The sequence below is a fragment of the Pangasianodon hypophthalmus genome, chromosome 9, assembly GCF_027358585.1.
Source record: "Pangasianodon hypophthalmus isolate fPanHyp1 chromosome 9, fPanHyp1.pri, whole genome shotgun sequence".
NCBI lineage: Eukaryota > Metazoa > Chordata > Actinopteri > Siluriformes > Pangasiidae > Pangasianodon > Pangasianodon hypophthalmus.
This window is the reverse complement of record NC_069718.1, coordinates 4,706,382-4,727,915: the sequence shown is the minus strand read 5'-3', so window position 1 is coordinate 4,727,915 and position 21,534 is coordinate 4,706,382. Positions and strand designations below refer to the sequence as shown.

At 37.4% G+C, this 21,534-nt stretch overlaps 1 protein-coding gene across 2 annotated transcripts in view; it reads right to left on the bottom strand.

Moving 5' to 3' along the window:
• LOC113523835 (collagen alpha-3(IX) chain-like) overlaps positions 1–21,534 on the bottom strand; it is a 37,630-nt gene that overhangs the window by 11,856 nt on the left and 4,240 nt on the right. Inside the window, exons 3-16 of one of the 2 annotated variants that reach the window (XM_034307337.2) lie at positions 18,692–18,763; positions 16,104–16,233; positions 13,029–13,425; positions 11,901–11,981; positions 10,775–10,792; positions 9,520–9,612; positions 7,684–7,719; positions 5,350–5,421; positions 4,476–4,529; positions 4,332–4,367; positions 4,147–4,170; positions 3,941–3,994; positions 3,409–3,480; positions 589–624 (exon numbers count right to left, since the gene is read on the bottom strand). In XM_034307337.2, coding sequence (XP_034163228.2) covers positions 589–624; positions 3,409–3,480; positions 3,941–3,994; positions 4,147–4,170; positions 4,332–4,367; positions 4,476–4,529; positions 5,350–5,421; positions 7,684–7,719; positions 9,520–9,612; positions 10,775–10,792; positions 11,901–11,981; positions 13,029–13,425; positions 16,104–16,233; positions 18,692–18,763 — 1,175 coding nt within the window. The remainder of the gene's footprint in view (positions 1–588; positions 625–3,408; positions 3,481–3,940; positions 3,995–4,146; positions 4,171–4,331; positions 4,368–4,475; positions 4,530–5,349; positions 5,422–7,683; positions 7,720–9,519; positions 9,613–10,774; positions 10,793–11,900; positions 11,982–13,028; positions 13,426–16,103; positions 16,234–18,691; positions 18,764–21,534) is intronic. The other variant, XM_053236763.1, reaches the window with a different exon arrangement.

The window sequence follows — 21,534 nt, the reverse complement described above, 5'->3', positions numbered from 1 at the left end:
TAGTTATCATTCTAGCTAGCTGGTTAGCTATGTATGTTTACCTACTCCAATAACAGCCCCCTGGTGGAGCTATTCAGGAAAACACCTCCCTATAGGCGGTGTTCATGGGTATAATTTCACTATGTTCTGTTTTTCACGCACTTAAAAAAACACTAAGAATTAAATACTATAAAAATAAATTACAAAACGTTCAGATGTGCTAGCTAGGTCAAATCCAGAACTCTAAGGGGGAGCCGTTAACAGGGATATACAGAGCCCTAGAACAGAGGATATGTTTATCAGAAGGACTTCCATGTAAAACCTTTTAAAGATGTGAAGAACCCTTAGCTAAAAGAACCCAAAGAACCCTTGAAGAACCCTATTTGTTTTATAGTAAAATAACAACACTGAAAGACTTGAGCATGATGGGTCCTTTTTGTTTAAATGGTGCCTGATGAGACGGAGATCATTAAAGGATATGGGAGAAACACAGCTGCTTTCAGAATGAAACTCAGTAACAATATTTCTGTAGACGTGAAAATGTGAAGATTCTGCTGGTGTTTGTATGCAACTGATGAAGAGAGGTGATGAAAGGCTGAAAGCACTCACAGTCTCCCCGCTTCCTTCAGGATTCCCACCGGTCCCCTACAAACACAACACAGTTACAGCAGGGCAGGTTGCACACACACACACACACACACACACACATTCATAAATCCATACGAATAAGCACATGCATTCACAAACGTACATGCATTACTGTTATCATTCACTGCAATCCCATTACACAACATTTATTCACCTTCACCTAATGCTGGGAGAAAGCAGCAGCAGCAGCAAAACACTTTAGCTAAAGTCCCGAGTTGAAATGCATTGTGGGAGTTATCGTTAATGGGTCATGTGACCTAATTCAACAGAGAATGTGTTTATTACTTTACAACCTTTATCAGAAATGACTGAAAAAGCAAGACTGTTTCAGTTTACTTCATTCTGCTTAAAGGTGCAGTCTGTAAAGTTTAAAGGTGCAGTCTGTAAACTTTAAAGGTGCAGTCTGTAATGTTTAAAGGTACAGTCTGTAAAGTTTAAAGGTACAGCGTGTAATGTTTAAAGGTACAGTCTGTAAAGTTTAAAGGTACAGCGTGTAATGTTTAAAGGTGCAGTCTGTAAAGTTTAAAGGTACAGTCTGTAAAGTTTAAAGGTACAGCGTGTAATGTTTAAAGGTACAGCGTGTAATGTTTAAAGGTACAGTCTGTAAAGTTTAAAGGTACAGCGTGTAATGTTTAAAGGTACAGTCTGTAATGTTTAAAGGTACAGTCTGTAATGTTTAAAGGTACAGTCTGTAAAGTTTAAAGGTACAGCGTGTAATGTTTAAAGGTACAGTCTGTAATGTTTAAAGGTACAGCGTGTAATGTTTAAAGGTACAGTCTGTAAAGTTTAAAGGTACAGCGTGTAATGTTTAAAGGTACAGTCTGTAATGTTTAAAGGTACAGCGTGTAATGTTTAAAGGTACAGTCTGTAAAGTTTAAAGGTACAGCGTGTAATGTTTAAAGGTACAGTCTGTAATGTTTAAAGGTACAGCGTGTAATGTTTAAAGGTACAGTCTGTAATGTTTAAAGGTACAGTCTGTAATGTTTAAAGGTACAGCGTGTAATGTTTAAAGGTACAGCGTGTAATGTTTAAAAGTACAGTCTGTAATGTTTAAAGGTACAGCGTGTAATGTTTAAAGGTACAGTCTGTAAAGTTTAAAGGTACAGTCTGTAATGTTTAAAGGTGCCATCTGTAAAGTTTAAAGGTACAGTCTGTAATGTTTAAAGGTGCCATCTGTAAAGTTTAAAGGTACAGTCTGTAATGTTTAAAGGTGCAGTCTGTAAAGTTTAAAGGTGCCGTCTGTAAAGTTTAAAGGTGCCGTCTGTAAAGTTTAAAGGTACAGCGTGTAATGTTTAAAGGTACAGTCTGTAATGTTTAAAGGTACAGCGTGTAATGTTTAAAGGTACAGTCTGTAATGTTTAAAGGTACAGTCTGTAATGTTTAAAAGTACAGTCTGTAATGTTTAAAGGTACCGTCTGTAATGTTTAAAGGTACAGTCTGTAATGTTTAAAAGTACAGTCTGTAATGTTTAAAGGTACAGCGTGTAATGTTTAAAGGTACAGTCTGTAAAGTTTAAAGGTACAGTCTGTAAAGTTTAACATCCAAACTCTGACATTTAAATTGTTAAATCCAGACTAACACTATAGTGATTTTTAGAAATGTCTGTTTTTATCACAAATCATCCAACCTGTAAACTCATCATAACAAATTTATTGTAAAGTTTTTGTCACTTCATGTTCCTATTGTAAATGTTCATTCTGATAAACGATAGCAAGTCATTTTGGAGTTTTTACAGTTTTACAGGGCTATATTGGAAAGTTATTTTAGAGATTCTGCAAATCTGTTTAATTCATTTGTTAAAAATTAATTAAACAGTTAATTAATAACAAAATTCTTTAATTAATTTTTTATTTAAAATATCTTATATTAGCTCTTGTTTTACATAAATTCTCTCTACAGTTTTCAAGAATGGATTATGTCCTGCTGGTGTTACTCCGGTGTAATGTACAAAATAAATGGGATTCAGCAAATGCTAGTTTCTTCAGTTCAGGCTTCTGGCCCAGAAATAAGCTCCGCCCCCATTCTGAAACAGAGAAGCTCAGTCTGAAAGTTTTTTTCTTAAAAAATCACACGGCAAATATAGTTTTAACACAGTGTTTGTCGATGTTTTAACTGTTGTAATTCACCTCTTGGGGGGGTGTCATTTCTTTTTTTTTTTTTTTAAGATAATATAAATTACAATCTGAGATATATATGTGTGTGTGTGTGTGTGTGTGTGTGTTTGTGTCTTTTATTTTAGATAATACGATGAATCTCTCAATATGTGATCATCATAGTGATAATGATCCATCGAGAGATATGTCGTATTAACTTTAAAGAAAAAAAAAAAGAAATCTACACACTGTGTGTTAACAGTGTATTGAGCGATACACAGACTGACCCACAGTGGACTGCACAGTTTACCGTGTTCACCTGATTCATCACACTCATTAACTGATAAGTCGAATGAAGTGTGTTAAAGGTTCTAAAACATTATGCTGTACAATACTGACTCACAGAGACGCGATTATTATCTCTGTGTTCAGGAACAGTCCTGCTGATTCAGCAAGTCTTAAAGCACTAACAGAGCGTAGAAAAAATGTGTGAAGTTAAAATATTGACTCAGGCTTCCCCTGTCCATAATGCACCATATTATCAGTGTTTTACTTTCATTTATTCAGCATATGGTATTATCTATACTAGTATATAAAATAAATCATGCAAAATATTACATATACTGTTAGCGAAGGGGCTAGAAATGTTGCTACAGCATGATGAAATTAAGCCTGTGAGAGTCCTTACAGGTAGGCCGGGGGGTCCGGGTGGGCCAGGAGGTCCTGGAGATCCACTGGTTCCTCTGGGTCCGGGTGGGCCCTGGGAGAAGATAATAAAAAAAAATAAAATAAAAAATCTATACAGCACATATACCATCTGTATGCAATAACATTTTATATAACATACCTTAAATTATAATCATAATGCTTGATGTAATATATCCTATATACTGTCAATATATGATTCTATATAAGATATTATATACTGTAGATAGATAGATAGATAGATAGATAGATAGATATGGCATAAATGCTATAAACGGTATTTATGAATATATTTTACCTACTGTATACTGTACACTATTTACATTATACATAATAGACATTTACTCTGTCTAGTTCTAGTTATGCGATATATATATATATATACACACACACTATATTCTATACATATATATAATGTGATAGCTCTAACACTCTATGGTGACCTTACATCCAAAATAAATCTATTTATTATTAATAATTGATGTTTGATTTCAACACAAGAGAAAGACGCTGACCTCAGGTCCAATGTTGCCCTCGTTTCCTGGGATCCCGGGTTTGCCTGGAGCTCCCTGAGGAAAAAAAAACAAAAAAAGATAAAAAGACAGAGAGAAGATAGGTGGTAAGACAAATAAATAATTATTGTTATTTTAAATTATTTATTTATTTAAGATACTGTATGTTAAAACAATATGGGATATAGGAGAACAGCTCATCTACATACAGGGGGTCCAGTAGTCTCGGGTCCCTACACAGAGACAGAAACACACAGATAAACACACTCATGTCTCATCAGCAGCATGGTGAAATTGAAACACTTCACAACACAGTATTTAAAGCAGCAATACGTATTTGAGATTGTATTTAATTTAATGTGCATGTGTGGAAAAAAGAACTTCAAGAACTTACAGGAGGTCCAGCTGGACCTGGGAAACCCTGAAGCCCCTAAATACAGAAATCACGTTAGAGACATGAACATTCTCTCTGCACGTGCTGAGTAAAGAGTGTGTGAAGACTAATTTTAACATTTTGAAAGATTATAGAAGCTCTTACTCTTTCTCCCACAGGTCCTCTCGGCCCCATCGGCCCCATAGGCCCCATTGGTCCCTGTGGAGAGCAAGAACAAATCAATCGCACTTCACACACTAAGACTCAGGGACAAACAAGGACACACAGGTGCATCATTATTAAAAGTCTCCGCCCTCAAATCCCACCTATCATCAAGAAAGGTCCAACCTTAAAACCCATATAACCAGAAAGGTTTCACTCATGGAGCTTATACAGTGGGAAAAAGCTCCACCCCTGCAGACTGTGTCATCACTGGCTCCACCCCCAAAACACACAATTGCAAAAATTCCTGCACCATAGCTAATAGCATGGGTAAAATTCCACACTGAAACTCACGTCATCAGAAAATGCTGTGCTCACCACAGTATAATAACAAAATAAACTCTGTCTTCACAGTGCACATAATTGAACAAGCTCCGCCCCCACAGTGTACATAATTAAATAAGCTCCGCCCTCATAGCACGCATAATTAGAGAAAGCGCCTCCCTCACAGCACACATAATTAAGTAAATAAGCTCTGCTGTCACATCACACATAATTAGAAAACGCTCCACCCACTCAAACCACATAATCAGAAAAAGCTCCACCCCCAGAGCACAAAGAAGTTGAAAAAGCCCCACCCTCAAAGTGTACATAATTAGAATATGCTCCTCCTGCACAAGGCACATAAATGGAATAGGCTCCGCCCCCACAGAATCATAATTGTAAACAAAAGCTCCACCTTCACAAACCACATAATCAGAAAAAAAAATATAAACTCCACTCTCAGAGCACACATAATTGGAAAAATCTCTGGACACACACACACACACACCACACACACACACTGTGTGGGCAGTGATAGCATCTTGGTACTTACACTAGGTCCTGGAAGTCCTTGTAGTCCTCTCTGTCCTGGCAGACCAATCTCACCCTTTTCCCCTTTACTGCCCTGAAACACACACACACACACACACACACCCCGGAATAGAAACAGCTTTATCAGAGTGCAGCATTAGCCACTGTTGTTGCTTAGATACGCCTCAGCATGGCCGTTCGATGCTAAATCAATTATCTACGCGCTCATCTTCTTACTGCACTCTGATAAAACTCCGCCCCCGTGTTATTTCTGATTGGACAGAGGTGCTGTTACACGGTTATTTTTCTTTGCGGTTAACGAAACTGATGTGCAGGTCACGGCCTGGATTAGGGGTGTAATAATAAATACCTCACTTTTGGGACAGGTACTGTTCTATATAGGGTGTAGAGAACATTACATGCCCTGTGTAGTGCACTTGTTTATGAAATATGGAGCAGAATGACTAAATGACTCTTAATAAAACATACTGTATAGTGCACTACATAGGCGGTAGAAACCATACTATGTAGTGCACTTATATACAGAATGTGAAGCTGAATCCTTAAATGTCTCTTTACTGGGCATACTAGAGCTCTAGATAGAGTGTAGGAGAAATCTCATGCCCTATGAAGTACACTTCTACGTGAAATACAGAGCCGAATACTTTTTATTGGACATATAGTTCACTTCTTAGGGTGTAGAGCCCATTATGTTCCCTATGCAGTGCACTTATGTGCAGAATATGAAGCTGAATTAGTAAATTGTGTTTGATTGGACATATATTACCCTCTCTAGGGGGTAGAGGTCATTTTATGCCCTGTGTAGTGCACTTTTAGACTTTATGTAGTGTAAATCTGAATCCCTGTAGTGCACTACATAGGGTGTACAAGCCATTCCATGCCCTGTGTAGTGCACTTACTTATGAAATATGGTGCTGTGGCCCTTAATGAGAAATATAATGCATTACATAGAGAGTAGACGACATCTCCTGCCCTATGTATTGCGTTTATATATGAAATATGCAGCTGAAGCACTAAGTGGCTTGTAATTAAACCTGTAGGCGCCATTTTATGTCCTATGTAGTGTGCACTTCTACTTAAGATATGGAGCTGAAGCACTAAATGATTCTTAATAAGATCCATATTGCACTATATAGGGCGTAGAATCCATTATTTCATACCTTGTGGAATGCACATTTATTACAAGTATTGAGAAATTTAGGAAATACTTATAAATGTATTATAAAGGGGTTTATATCTAAACCAATAGATTCAGTTGAATTTTGAATCAAATCAAATAAATAAATGAAGTGTAGGAGCTGACTGAAGAAATGTCCGAGAGTATATATATATATATAATTGCAAATATTATTTAACTGCTTTATCTGGCAGAAGTTTAATACAAGGCAGGCAAAATCCAAGTACAGATCTATTATTGAGGCCAACATTTATTCAATACTGATATACATATTCAGTAGTCAGGATGAACACCATGTTTCTCCATACTGGATATTCAATACTGCATATCTCCATTGTTCAGACTTTTGTCAAGCTCTGGTTAGATACGTTATCTAGAACCTCACACCAATTTAGGGTTAGGTGACTCAATGCTAAAAGAAGCTAAAAAAAGAGTTTATTGCTAGCTAGGAGGCTTCCTAGTTAGCCATAACTTCCTGAGGTAATCCGTGTACTCAGGTGTACTGAATCTCAGCTAATCCTAGCATCAAAAGCTATAAAATCCATTATGTTAGCAAAAAAGTCTATAAAATTAGCAACATTTTCTGACTAGAAGTATGAGTTGTTTACTGCAGTGTTTTTTTTTTTGTTGTTGTTCTTTTATTATTTGTTTCTTAGTTTACACCACAGCTAATCTGTATTTTTGCTAGCAAATGATTTGAAGATTATGCTAATCAATCAGTGTCCACTGCCTGTCATAACTGAGTGTTTCTAGCATTAAATTAAGCTTCCAGGAAATGAAGTCTTCAGGACCATTGTGGAGCAAACCTGATTTAAGTAAATAATGGCTCATGTTAACAACTCACTTCCTCAGCTTTCCCAGCTAGTTATGCTAGCATAATCAATTACCATGATTTAAGTCAAGTTTATTCTTTACACTCTGGATAGAGTTAAGATATTGAAATCAGCATTATTCGCTTATTAATTCCTGTAAGAAAAAAAATTCACAATAATTCATATAAACCTCATGCATGATCTGAAATAAAATGGAGGCCATTTTTTTAACATGTGCCCATTTTTAAAGAGAAAATATCATTTTTGGCCAGACAGTTTTATACGCTAGCTTGCTAAAGATGTCTCCTTGATTTATTGTTATGCATGAAGGTGTTTTTATACTCACAGATGCACCAGGAGTGCCCGGGGTTCCTGGAATACCCTGGAAAGAAATAAAACCGGATGTAAAACTCAATCAGAATGACTCATAGAGGCTCGATACAGGTCTACATCTCTAACGACCAGACTCTAGTGCCTACACACACGGAAGCGTCCGTCTGTAATGAGCTGCTGGAAAAAGAGCGGAGGACAAGTCACTTCCTCTGTCTCGTTAAACCCTCGTCAATGATCGAGATAATGAGGCCAGGAACAAAGCTGAAATAGCAGATCTAAAATAAAATATCACAAAATGGCCTTTTCTGAAGGGGATAGAAGTAATCGTGATGTATGAGGTGAGGATACGGTGAGCTTCAGGGCGATAATTAACAGAGAGAACAGAGCGAATGTGGCGTCATTGACAAATCTGCAAATGTGGTTTACGCAAATGCTAAACACTCTGCTCTCTTAAGGCAACGGAAATGATCTAGTGAAAAATAAATATATTAATTAATTAAATAAATGAACAACTTTTCAGATGAGTCACAGTTCAGTTTATAACTAATGTATGTAGTGAGAATTTTTATATATTATATTTATTTATTTATTTTAATATAATTTTTGTATATTAATATACAGTATATTAATCAACTAATTACATCTAGCTTTGATTGTTGATGCATAAATTAAATAATAATAATAATAATAATAATAATAATAATAATAATAATTTATTAAATGATTTTAGAATTGGAAAACAAGAAAACAACTCACATCAGAGTTTACACAGAATAAAAAAATGAAATTAAGTTACAGAACTCCAACAACAAAAAATAAGTAAAGAAGACAAATAATATATGCAGTATAATATACTGTATTAGACATGTTTACATGTTTACCTGGACATCATGCTCTCAGGTGTGAAAGTTTTTTCAGTCAAACGTTTCAATCATATGCACATTTGTTAGTGTATTTGTGCTATTTCAGTAATTACAGTGAGGTTTGATAAAATAATCATCATCGTAGTAGTTTTTGAAGTTTTTGAAGTTTTTCAGCAGTAAACATTGCTGTGGTAACACTAATGGGACAAACACTGACAACCAATGTAGCTACATGAGAAAAAGTGTTGTTACTACGACAACTAATGTGGACACGTGAGTGAATGAGCTGTTACCATGACAACTAATGTGGATACATAAGTAAATGCGCTGTTATCATGACAATCAATTTGGATACATGAGTAAATGAGCTGTTACCATGACAATCAATTTGGATACATGAGTAAATGAGCTGTTACCATGACAATCAATTTGGATACATGAGTAAATGAGCTGTTACTATGACAACTAATGTGGATACATGAGTAAATGAGCTGTTACTATGACAACTAATGTGGATACAGGAGTAAATGCGCTGTTACCATGACAATCAATGTGGATACACGAGTAAATGGGCCTTTACTATGACAATCAATGCGGATACAAGAGTCAATGAGCCGTTACTATGACAACTAATGTTGCCATGAGTAAATGAGCTGTTACTATTACAACTAATGTAGATGCATAAGTAAATATGCTGTTACTATGACAACTAATGTGGATACATGAGTAAATGTGCTATTACCATGACAATCAATTTGGATACATGAGTAAATGAACTGTTACTATGACAACTGTGATGTTCCAAAGAGACAAATTGGTTTTGGTAACTGATAATGAAATAATGTGATTTTACAAAATAAATCAGGTTTGGCGTCGGCTGTCGACTGAAGTAAAAAAACAGTTTATCTTACTACAATAATTTCTGAAAAAAATTCTTAAAACCTAAGTTTGGAAAATATAGAAATAGCTGAGAAAGTAACACTTACATCTCTTCCATCACGACCGTCTTCCCCAGGAGGTCCCCGAGGTCCTGCAGGACCCGGGGGTCCAGCAGGCCCAGGGATCGGTTTGGGGTCGGGCTGGACGAAACGAAAGATACGACAAAAAATCAACATGAAGCAGTTCTGAAAAGTACAGTGTTCTTTTCTCTATGTAACTCCTGGCCTAATGAATATTAATGAATATTATATTTATATAATAATAAGAAAATATTAATTATTAATTAATATTATATTTATATAATAAGAAGAAATTTTAAATTTGTTTTCATTTCCAGTCCAGGACGCTGAACATCACTTTCATTAATTCATGCCATTACTCAATTTACAATCCTTTTAAAAATATTCCTTTTCTAAACGAGAAGGAAAACAGCACAGACACACTCGCTAGGTTTCCCTTGCTAGGACAGCTTTCACCTTTACTCACAACGCTGTTCAGACTATTTTAGCATGAACTCTTAGTCATTTAATTATGTTATGTGGGATGAACATCAGCTTTGTGATGTAAACTGTATCCCACATTAGCCCCGCCCACTTCAGTATGTAACGTTAACCTCATTGGAAGGTAATCACTGATTTAATCTAAACACGGATCTTCTTTTCTCTTAGAAAATTGACAAAACATTTATGCTAGGTGCTAATACTGCAGTTGTAGTCTTGAGCATTTTTTTTTTTTATAATAATGTCATCCAGTCATTTTCTTTTAGAGAACAGAGTCTTCTGTAAGGCACACAGCTTCCCAGAGTTTTCTATTTCACTCTTTATTTCACCTGGCCTGACTCGTTCTCCTTCAAGGTGAACTTAAAATCAATAGCTACAGTAATATAATGAAATCTCTTCCTCATAACCTCCTGAGGGGCCGTCTGAACTGATCCACCTGTGACATAACCAAGAGTAAAAGCCAAGCTATCACCTGCAAACTCTTCCCTCTAGCTCTGATTTATTCACCTGAGCTGAAAGCCAACCAAAGCGATCCTTGCCACAGTGGCTTGGCGTGAAATTTCCAGATGTAACAAAACAACTACCCCTCTGGACTTTGTGGAAATATATAGTATTATTAGCATGAAAATAATATTTTAAATCAACAATTATGGCTAACGGTCTTTTCTTCTTTACCTGTCACCTGTTGGGGTGATTGGAGCACCCAGTAAGTACAGCAGAAAGCAATGAGGTCAATTAAGCAACAAAGCATTGGAGTAGATTATTGGCTTAAAACAAAATACAAAGTGAAAAAATGAAGTACCTCAGCATTGGCATACATCTGAAGAAGCAAAAAGGAGAGAATTATTATAGAGTTAGTGAGAACTGCCACCCCACACCTCACCAGCAGAACCAGAAAAATAAATAAAACACAAAACAAAACAACAGCAAAAGCAAGAACGTAAACTTTGCTGCTAATCTACTAAAACTAGCGCAGCCTTTAAGGAACTAGTACAGCTAGCAATAGCTAAAAAATTTGCAAAAAGCTTGCATATGGGCCATAATTACAAAAATACTTCATAAAAATTACTTAAGTCTTATAATAAATGGAAAAATGATGTCAATTATACAGTAAAATAGTCTAGCAATGTTAGCTAATCTAGATAGCTACATCATTGGAGTTAGTTTACATAGCTACCAATACCTCATTGGTATAGCAAGCATGCTAACATTAAGAATTGTGTCATTTAAACCAATTTGTAATGTGGATCTAGGAGCAAAGTTTGCTAACTATCCTTCTAACATTAGGAGAATTATTTTATTGTGTAATTTAAACCCATAGCCGGGTTTGCTACCAAGCTAGTTAGCTAAATTTGTAATGTCTTGCTAGGTAACAATAGGTAAAATAATTTTGCTAGCAAGCTAGTTAACATTAGACTATTTTATGCTAATATATTGAGGAAAAGACATAAAAAGAAAAGGTTGTTGTGATGTCATATGTTTAAATTTAAAAACTGAACTTAAGCTCCACCCATGTTGACCCAGAAATGCCTGAATTAATAGTAATTCATAAATATCCACATTTTAATGAGCTAAATCAGGCAGGATAGGTGGAGAAAATTAAACTAAATAAATGACATAATATTGCTCATATATAAAAATATAGCTTCTCACAGAGGATATAATGTCATTACTGGAGTAGGAAAAAAGTCTCGAAGTTCATTCTGGCAAAGCTTTTCAAAAGTTGTTTTTAGTGGCCAATGGATAGCTAGTTGATTTAAAAATTAGCATTAGCATGATCCTGTAATGAAAATAAATGAACAGATGCGTAAATGTCATGTGTGTTTAGCATCCCTGCGTTGATTTCTAATTGATCTCATTAGCTAGAAGACTGTCGGCTAGCTACTAGCTACAGAAGTAGACAGAGAGACGGGTGATGTAATGATTACCTCGGCTACAGGAAGTTCGGTGCAGCTCTCTCTCTGAGCTCTCTTTGGGTCACAGTGAATCAGCATCCACTGCACCTCAAACTAGAACACGACAAAGAAACAGATATTCATATGTCATGCAATATCACAGTGTAGTCAAGGAAAAATGAAAATAATTAACACATTCAGCTTAAATGTCAAACACACACGACTTTGTGCTCAAGCTTGTTTACAATCTGATAGTTTGGTCCTACTCGAGGCCAGTAATAAGGATGACTCATTTGAATGTTTTGACTTAAATGATTCATGTACACTGAATTGCTAGAAATCTCAGAATGAGCTCAAAGGGGAATTAGTGACCTCACTGACTCAAATGATTCGCTGATCTTGGTCTTGACCAAAATGATTCACTGAGTAATGTACTGATTCACTGAACCAGAGGGTAGTAAATCTTGACCAAAAATGATTCAGTGACTCAAACACTGACTTACAGAACATAAGACAAATAAATCTCAGTCATGAACAAAATATTCACTGATTTGACTGAAACACTGCTTTGCAGAATGAGAAAAAAAAGAATCTCAGTCTTGACCTAAATGATTCAGTGACTCAAGCACTGATTTGCTGAATGAGAGAGAAACGAATCTTGGTCATGACCAAAATTATCCACTGACTCAAACACTGAATCGTTGAATGAGAGAGGAATGAATCTCTATCATGACTAAAAGATTCACTGATGCTAGCACTGACATGATAAATGAGAAAGGAGCAAATTAAAAGGATTCAAAGATTCAAATACTGACTTGTTAAATGAGAGAGGATTGAATCTCTGTCTAGTTTAAAAGGATTCACTGAGTCAAACAATGATTTATTAAATGAGAGAGGTTTGAAACTCAGTCTGGATTGAAATGATTCACTGAGTCAAACACTGATATCACTGAATTAGAGAGGATTGAATCTCTGTCATGACCAAATGATTCACTGACTCCAACACTGATTTGCAGAATGAGACAGAAGCGAATCTCAGTCTATTATGATTTATGAAAGTTCACCCAGCAATGATAAAAATACATTTGTAGCATTAATCAAATGATCTGATTGACAGTTTGGGGATTATTGAAATTAATCACCAATCATTAGCATTCTTACCACCACAGAGCTGTTGGGATCAGAGTCCAGTCTCCCGAAGAGCGTCTCTCCATCCGTGCTGACGTAGCCCTTCTCCTTAATGGGCTTCTGGTCGACGGGCTGGCAGTCCACGTACAGCGTGACCATCTCGCTCTCCACGCCGATCATCACTTTGTGCCACTTGGTGTTAAAGAGCACAGAGAGGCCGGGGAAGGTGACTGTCTGCAGGTCTCCGTCCAAGGTGGTGAGGAAGAACTCGAGGGCCTGCTGGTCCCCGTTCAGACGCATCCCCACCTGCTTCACGCCGTCCTCGTCCACCACCTGCCACAGGTTCCACACTTTGTTCACCGTGTTCTTGATCATGCGGAACGTGGTCATGAACGAGTACTCGGCCGGGAAGCCTTTGGGGAACGTTGGCCTCGGGAGAACAAGAGCAGACACGTGTTAACTCTTTCACAGTCACAGAAATGACCAGAATACCATTTATCCAGCAGAAGATACTGCGATGCAGCTTCTGTGTTTTTTACACTTGTGAATAAAGACACTCTGAGTGGCTGGACTGGACCAGAACCAAAAACGATGATGGTGGATGAAAACAACAGAGCAAGCAATAAGCGAGAGATGGAATAGCTATTTTTTTCTTTCATTTTCCCATTTTCCATTAAATTTACATGGATTTTTATGATGAAAAGAAATGGTTCATATTGATAAACTGGGACTCACCACACTCTCTTTGGGAACCCTTCAAGGATCAATATAGAACACTACAGTAAAGTGTTTTCCTATGAGAAAGGGGTCTGTAGAACCCTTCATTATCCAATAAACCCTTAAAGAACTTTTCAAGAACCCTTTTTTCCTAAAAAATGTATCAATATTTTTAAGAAGAAAATATTTAGCAGTAATGTGGAGAAATTTTTCTGTAAGGAGATGTTTATTTAGCATTGATGGAAGGAGTCTCCAGTGCCAGTGCTTTGTAACACTCAGAGGTAAAGCTGTAACTTTCAGTCTTCCGACATCTTCAGGACAGAGGAGTTTTCGCTTTGCGATTTCTTGGTAACATGACAAGCTGTGAGTTTTTTTTGTCTTTTTAACTTCAAGAGAGAAAAAATGAGGCTGGTGATGGAACGACTGTTAATCGTCGGCAAATTGTTGTGATATAAGAGGTATTAGACACATCTGGACATTAGCTGTTATAGGAAAATAATCAACACTGCCAATTCTGCTTCATCACACCACTCTGTCATTGATTGTTTTCCTCTAACAGCATGGCACAGAGTGTTTTATTCCTTCCAGATTTCATAGTGATTAGCTAAATAAAGCTGTGACAATGTGTGAATGATAATGGAGAACTTGAATAAATTATATATCTTGGTTAAAAACAGAAGACATGATTATGATGATATTATTATTATTATTATCATTATTATTATTATTTATTCCATCATTTCTCATTAGTTGTGAGCTACATGACAGACGCTCACACACACAAAGCCCGCTAATTTCACCTCGGCTGTTGTTCAGGGAAACATGAAGGTGATGGAGAAGAATGAGAAATGCTCTGGTGATTACAAAGCACTGTTCCTCTGTGTGTCCTGACTCCAGAGCCACCTGATCAAATGCACCAATATGAGATAAAACGAAAGCAGCGGCACTTTAATCTTCAAAGCCTCGTGGCCTGGGAGCAAATTCCCCACCGTGATCATTTCAAAGAGACTTTCACTGGATGGTGTTATGAGCTTAAAGCTGGAAAAAAAAAAAAAAAAACCTCCAGATCCAGGGGCCGAATGTGCTGAGTCAGGAAAGGAACCGTGGCTGCATCTGGGGTACGGGTTCTTAACAGGACCGAGCTCTCTGCAGGGGTGTGTGTTTATGGACGGAGCTGTAGCTGGATTTTTACCAGCTCGTAAACGGATCAAGGTAAGGCGATAAAAATGGAGTTTCCTGTTGGACAGTAAAATAAATGAAGACCACGTCTAACGGCGTCGTCACAAAACTATCAGCGCTAACTCTCTCCATCCTCTCACTCTCTTTGATTCTCGACCAAATTATTCAAACCTGCTGTAAATAGCAACATTGCTGTTTAAAGCTTTACTCGTTCACTGAAAAAAATAAACACATGGAACTTGTGAGGAGTCACTGTGAATGAGCTGTTGCTATGGAAACGATAACATATTAGAACGAGCGCATTAACATAAACCTGTGATTTGCAGAGCTGCTGTTGATTGGTCAACACCTCCTGACCAATCAGAATCCAGAATTCAACAGCACCACTGGATCTACAAGGCTAACGTAGCTAACAAGTAATTGAAGCCTATAGCTACCAGTTTAGCACTGAAGTATGCGCTGAGTGGTTTCGGTGGTTTACTCTATAATCATCAGCAGATGTGCACATGCTGGGTGTGTGTTTGGGCATAACAGCTGTGCAGATGTGCACTTTTCTGTTTTTGTGCAGTTTTAGAGCTTCTGTCTGCTCTTTCTCATGCCAAATGGGTTCGGACGTGTTTTAGTTATCATTATTATTATTATTACTATTATATTTTGTTGTCAATGAGTAGCTGTGTGAGGATCAGGAACATCTGTGTGTAACCTGTAATAATACAACACCTGTAATGAACACTGGCCAAGCATTTTTACACACGTGTGTGTGTGTGTGTGTGTGTGTGTGTTAGGAATTTAACCGAATACAAATATATTATTTGCACTGAACAGATAATTTGTTCTAAACAGATACAAATATGAATAGGAGGCTAGAGGTGCGCATCAGGACTGGGATCCAGCAGGCCGCAACAAAATGGCCGCACAAGCTTTTTTTTCTATACACTCACCGGCCACTTTATTAGGAATATTAGAAGACCTCTGGTCAGAATAGCCAGACTGGTGGGCTGCAGGTGTACAGGTGTTCCTAATAAAGTGGCCAGTGAGTGTATATTCATTAGAGGTATATATACATATTGTCACACACTTATTATGATTAGAATGCATTAAGATACTATTAATGCCAATTCAGTGTATATGTAGTAGTAATACCATTAGTAGTGGTAGTAGTAGTGTGTGTGTGTGTGTGTGTGTGTGTGTGTGTGTGTGTGTGTGTGTTACCTGGTGGGGATCTGGAAGTTAGCCTCACGGTCGAGTCTGTACGCCAACTGAGTGGACGTGGAGCCCTCCACCTTCCTCACACCTTTCAGAGGAGTCACGTCCGACTGCAACTGTGTGATCAGGTCGAAACCTAACACACACACACACACACACACACACACACACAAACACACACATTTGTCTTACTATCCTTGTGAGGCTCTTCCATTAATCCTAAGCTTAACCTTTTAGGCTCTGTTATTTTTTTTTTTATATAAAACCTGCAGTTTTCTTCGTTGGAACCAGTCAAATTCCCCACAAGGTCAAAACTGTCAGATATTCCTATCCTTGTGGGGACATTTGGTCTCAACATATATATAAAACACACACACACACACATATACACACTTACTTTCACAGATCTGTGCTATTTTTGTACAGCTTTGTACAGTTTTGTTCTTCATGTGGTTATCATTAGCAAACGCTAACTGTACGGAATTTCAGCATTAATGAGTAGTGTAATAATCTGAACATGTGTTTGTGCTGAAAATCAGGCCCTTAAATTCCGCTTACACACTTTCCAGCGTACACACGTGAGAGTGATTAGCGGTTATAGCCTCTGTGCAGATTTGCTAAAACCAACAGAGTGCAACCAATTAAGATCTTGCTGAGCCTGAAGTGTTCATGCTGCTGATGGTGGAACCTTTTATTTGCCTCGTTGGAGATCTGAGGAGGGTTTGGAATGACATCTCATCAAGTTCTCCATCTTTAATGAATAAAACACTCAGCGCTGGAGGGTTTGGGCAGGGAGGTGGTGAACAGATCAAAATATTTAGATTTTATAAAGCTGCTTCACGCTATGAGCCTTCATACTCAGATCTGAGGTTTTCGGTACATTGATGTGTGAACATGGTGGAAGAAACAGCTCGAAATTTAATTTCAGATTTCACATCCCTGGAGAACAAGAGGGTGAAAGTAAAAAAAGGAGGAAAATACCAAAATTGAACTGTAGAAGATTCAGAAGATGTAGAAGAAGATGACAAAAGGATGAGAATATCCAGATTTAGAAGATCTAGAAAAAGATCTAGAAGAAGCTGAAGGAAGGTGAGTAGATGCAAAAAAGTTTTGAAAAAGAAGTCCAGAGTGAGGCTGAAGAAGGTGGAGAACATCAAAAAACAAAAAAAAGATATATGAGAAGAGGGGATTGGGTCCCTGGAGGACTAGTGGTTAGGCCACGGCACTCTCACTGCCATGGCCTGGGAACCAACCCCAGCACATGACAGGATAAAATTCGGGAAGTTTGAAGGGCATCCAGCATAAAAATCAAATATGTGGACCAATGATCCGCTGTGGCAACCCCTAACGAGAGCAGCCGAAAGAAGAAGAAGAAGAAGAAGAACAACAACAACATATGAGAAGATGGGGTTGAAGGAGGCTAAGGGTAAGATTGAGAAGGAAATGGAGAAGGATTAGAAGATTCACAAGTCATCTATGAAGGTTGAGAAGATCCAGAAGGAGAACATGCATAGTGCTTGAAGAGGTTGAAGAAAGATAACGCATTGAGAAGTGAAAGTACATAAGGAACTGAGGAAGGGTGAAGAAATCCAGAAGCTGTTAAAAAAGATAGAAAACATCCAGTGAGGTTTGAATAATACTGAGGAGGTCTTTAGGTAAAAGATCTGAATGGGATTAAAGAACGATGACACGATCCACAAGGAAAAGATCCAGACACAAGGATGAAAGATGATACACAATATGGCCAAAAGTATGTGCACCCTGATCGTCACACCCATATGTGGTTCTTCCCCAAACAGTTGCTACAAAGCTGGAAGCACACAATTGTATAGAATGTCTTTGTATGCTGTAGATTTACAGTTTCCCTTCACTGGAACTAAGAGGCCCAAACCTGTTCCAGCATGACGATGCCCCTGTGCACAAAGCGAGCTCCGTGAAGACATGGTGTGTGAAGGTTGGAGTGGAAGAACTCGAGTGTCCTGCACAGAGCCCTGACCTCAACCCCACTGAACACCTTTGGGATGAACTGGAACACCGACTGCACCCCAGACCTCCTCACCAACATCAGCGACTGATCTCACTAATGCTCTTGTAGCTGAATGAACACAAATCCCCACAGCCACGCTCCAACATCTAGTGGAAAGCTTCCCAGAAGAGTGGAGTTTATTATAACAGCAAAGGGGGAATAAATCTAATCTGGAATGGGATGTTCAACAAGCACACATGGAAGTGATGGTCACGTGTGCACAAACTTTTGGCCATATAGTGTACAATTTTAAAGTAAAATTGGATTGAGGAGATCCAGAAGCAAAAGTGGTAAAAGAAGGTTGAGAAGATACAGTCCAAAAGAAGTTGAAGAAGAGTGAACAATCAACTAGAATTGGTTGAACATCCTGATGGAGAAGCTTCAGAAATGTTAAAAAAGTACGAGGAGAGCCAGAAGCTAGAAGATGTTGAATAAGGATTGAAAAAGGGACAGAAATTTGAGAAAGAACCTGAAGAAGTTTGAGAAGATCAAGAAGCAACACAGGGTTTGCTGAAAGAACAAAAGTTATTTTAGATAATCTATCTGTGCTTTCCAAGCTGCATTTCACCTGGAAGGTCATCTTGTCCGTTCCTCAGTGGTGGGCACACAGTGTCTCCATCAAGTCTGTTTAAATCCAGCTCTGGAAAAGAGAAAGAACCGAATATAAACACTGTGTTCTCCTATCTTCTCATGATATCCATATATACACCACTTTCTGTGTGTTTATACTGCAGTTCTGCAGAGTTGTTATCTTTATTTTCCACATCTTCTGTTGTACAAGTCCCTGTGAATGAGCTGTTACTATAGAAACAGTAACGCATTCGAACAAGTGCATTAATATACATCTGTAATAATATAAAGCTGCGCTATCAATCAAACCGTGGCTCTTTTCTTCTTCAAGTCATCAGAGATTTCACAGATGTAACCCAGATGCAGTAGCCATACTGTCGTGCGTTTGTGGCGTCTGGGCCTCCGAAATCACATGAGAATTCCAGTCAGGTTGTCTGCGGCATGGCCACCCACATCCCTCACACCACAAAAACACTTTCGGGAAGAAAATGTTTAAATTACGTGACCAGACAGACTCTCTGTGGTTTGTGGCTTCTGAATAAACAGCGGTAAATGTTATGACATTTAAAGAGTGGCTTCTTTGACAGAAAGGAAACGACCAACCAATAAACACTGCTCGTCATTCTTAAATGGTTTAAAGCGTCCCTGTGTAGGGTTGAAAGCCGTTCGATATTTGTAGTGGTTCCTAATGGGTGTTAATGTGCTTCTGGTGGTCTGTAATGGAATGTGTTGCTCCTGTTCCTATGGATTCCTGATGGATTATCTAATTATATTCTGATGGAAATCATTCACCTGTGTAAGAGGCAGTATTGTGTTCTGCTGGTATTTAAATAGAAACTGGAAGATTCCTAATGGAAACCTTCACAAATCTGATGGAAAAGCCAATTAAAACACAGAAACTGTAAAGTGTAAACTCCTCTGTCCTGAAGAAGTCAAAAAACATAAAGTTCCAGCTTTACCTCTGACTGTTACAAAGCGCTGACACTGGAGACTCCTTCCATCAGAAGTAAATATAAATAAATAAATAAATAAATAAATATCTCTTTACAGAAGACTTCACCGTATTAACAATTAGACACTTTTTTTTTTTTAAATCTGTTTATTATTAGTCTTAAGTTGTTTGGAGTAAATAAGCTGTTACCATAGAAACGATAACGTATTAGAAAGAGTGCATTAATATAGCTGTGATTTGTAGCTACACTACTGTCAGAGCTGCTGTTATAGGAAATTAATCAACACCTTCCGACCAATCAGAATTGAGAATTCAACAGCGCTGTGGGCTAAGAAAATGTAAAACCACTCTTGAGGAGAGATTTGGTAAAACCTATCAAGCTAGCAAGACTAACCTGCGTGCTTTGGTTTAGATTTTAGTTTCTACTCTCATGGCATTGTTTCCAGTGTTTTCTAATAAATGAAAACTTAAAGGAAAAAAAAAAAATCAAGGAAACTGTAATGTGTGCTTCAGATACTGTGAGAGGAATCAAATTTAAAACCAAGAAGCTAGCCGTCGGATAGCTAGCTAGTTTCTCAGTTATATATACAGCTAGTTGTATATTTAGTTGTATACAACAAATGCACATACAAGTATATGATTATACATTATTATAATAAATCACAAATTGTTTACAGTAAAGGATAAGACGATATTGTCTACACAGTAATCAAATCTTGTTCATTTCTTTTAAAAAAAGGGGGGGATCAATAAAGGTAGATCTTATCTTATCTTAATGTTTGGTGTATAGCCATATAGATGTAGTAATGATAGCTAAAGTAGGTCATTTGTATTTGTGAACATGTTGCCTGTATTAAAACGACAAGTCTACAGACATTTCATTGGGCACATGACCGCAACCTTTCGTTCATGAGACTTCTCTAAACAACGTGATGTCATTTCCTGGACTCTGAGGTAACTACCATTTACAGCCTGACACCGTTGACACAGTTTGGATGAAAAATGTGATGGGAAATGTACATGTAACCTTTTTCATCTACTCTTTTTTTTTCTTCAGACCATGAGAAAAAGAATATTGTGTGATGTCTAAATATAAATCCCTATGAAAAGCTTTCTAAAGCAGATGAATCATCAGGAGAAAGATTATCTGTCATAATCTTACAGTACGACACGCGGGCTATTTCTGTTCGTCAGTATTAGAGCCAGTCCAGGAGAACGGGAACATTCTGTTTTAAAAACCCTGTGAGCTCGACAGTGGACATGTTCTGCACAATATATCCTGAAAATAGCCTCACAGCAGCGTAATACACAGATCAAACTCGCACTAACACAGTATAATGAAAGAGTTATGCTAATACCTTTAAAGTTCTTTAAATTCGAGAAAATGGTGTAGTGTGTCGTTCTGATTAATGGCTGAAAGCTAAGTGACATCTTACCAACTCAGTTTTAAAAAGTAATTTAATAGTTTTCCAAACTTGCACTAAAAACCCGGAACATTAATTCTTCTATTTTTTTTTTATCTCAGTTTTCCAGTGGTCCTACAGAGGCTCTAGATCTGTCATGTTTTTTTTTTTTTTTTTTTTTTTTTTGAACCACCTCACAGCAAAATAATGACTCGGTTCCCAATGTATAAAGTTACATATTGAACTATAAAAGCCATTCCTAAGACAGACGATAGGAAGAGAAAGAAAGACAAACAAACAAGAAGTAGACATTTTTAAATAATTTTTTAAAAATCTGAGAAAGGGAAGAAAAAGGAGAACAAAAAATATTCTGAATATGTGCATGTGCAGCATGAATACAGGGGAGAAAAAATACAATGGTGAGGAAAGTCCTATAGAGTGAAAGATCCTGAGTAGCAAAAATGGAGATTTTTTTCATCCCAAAAC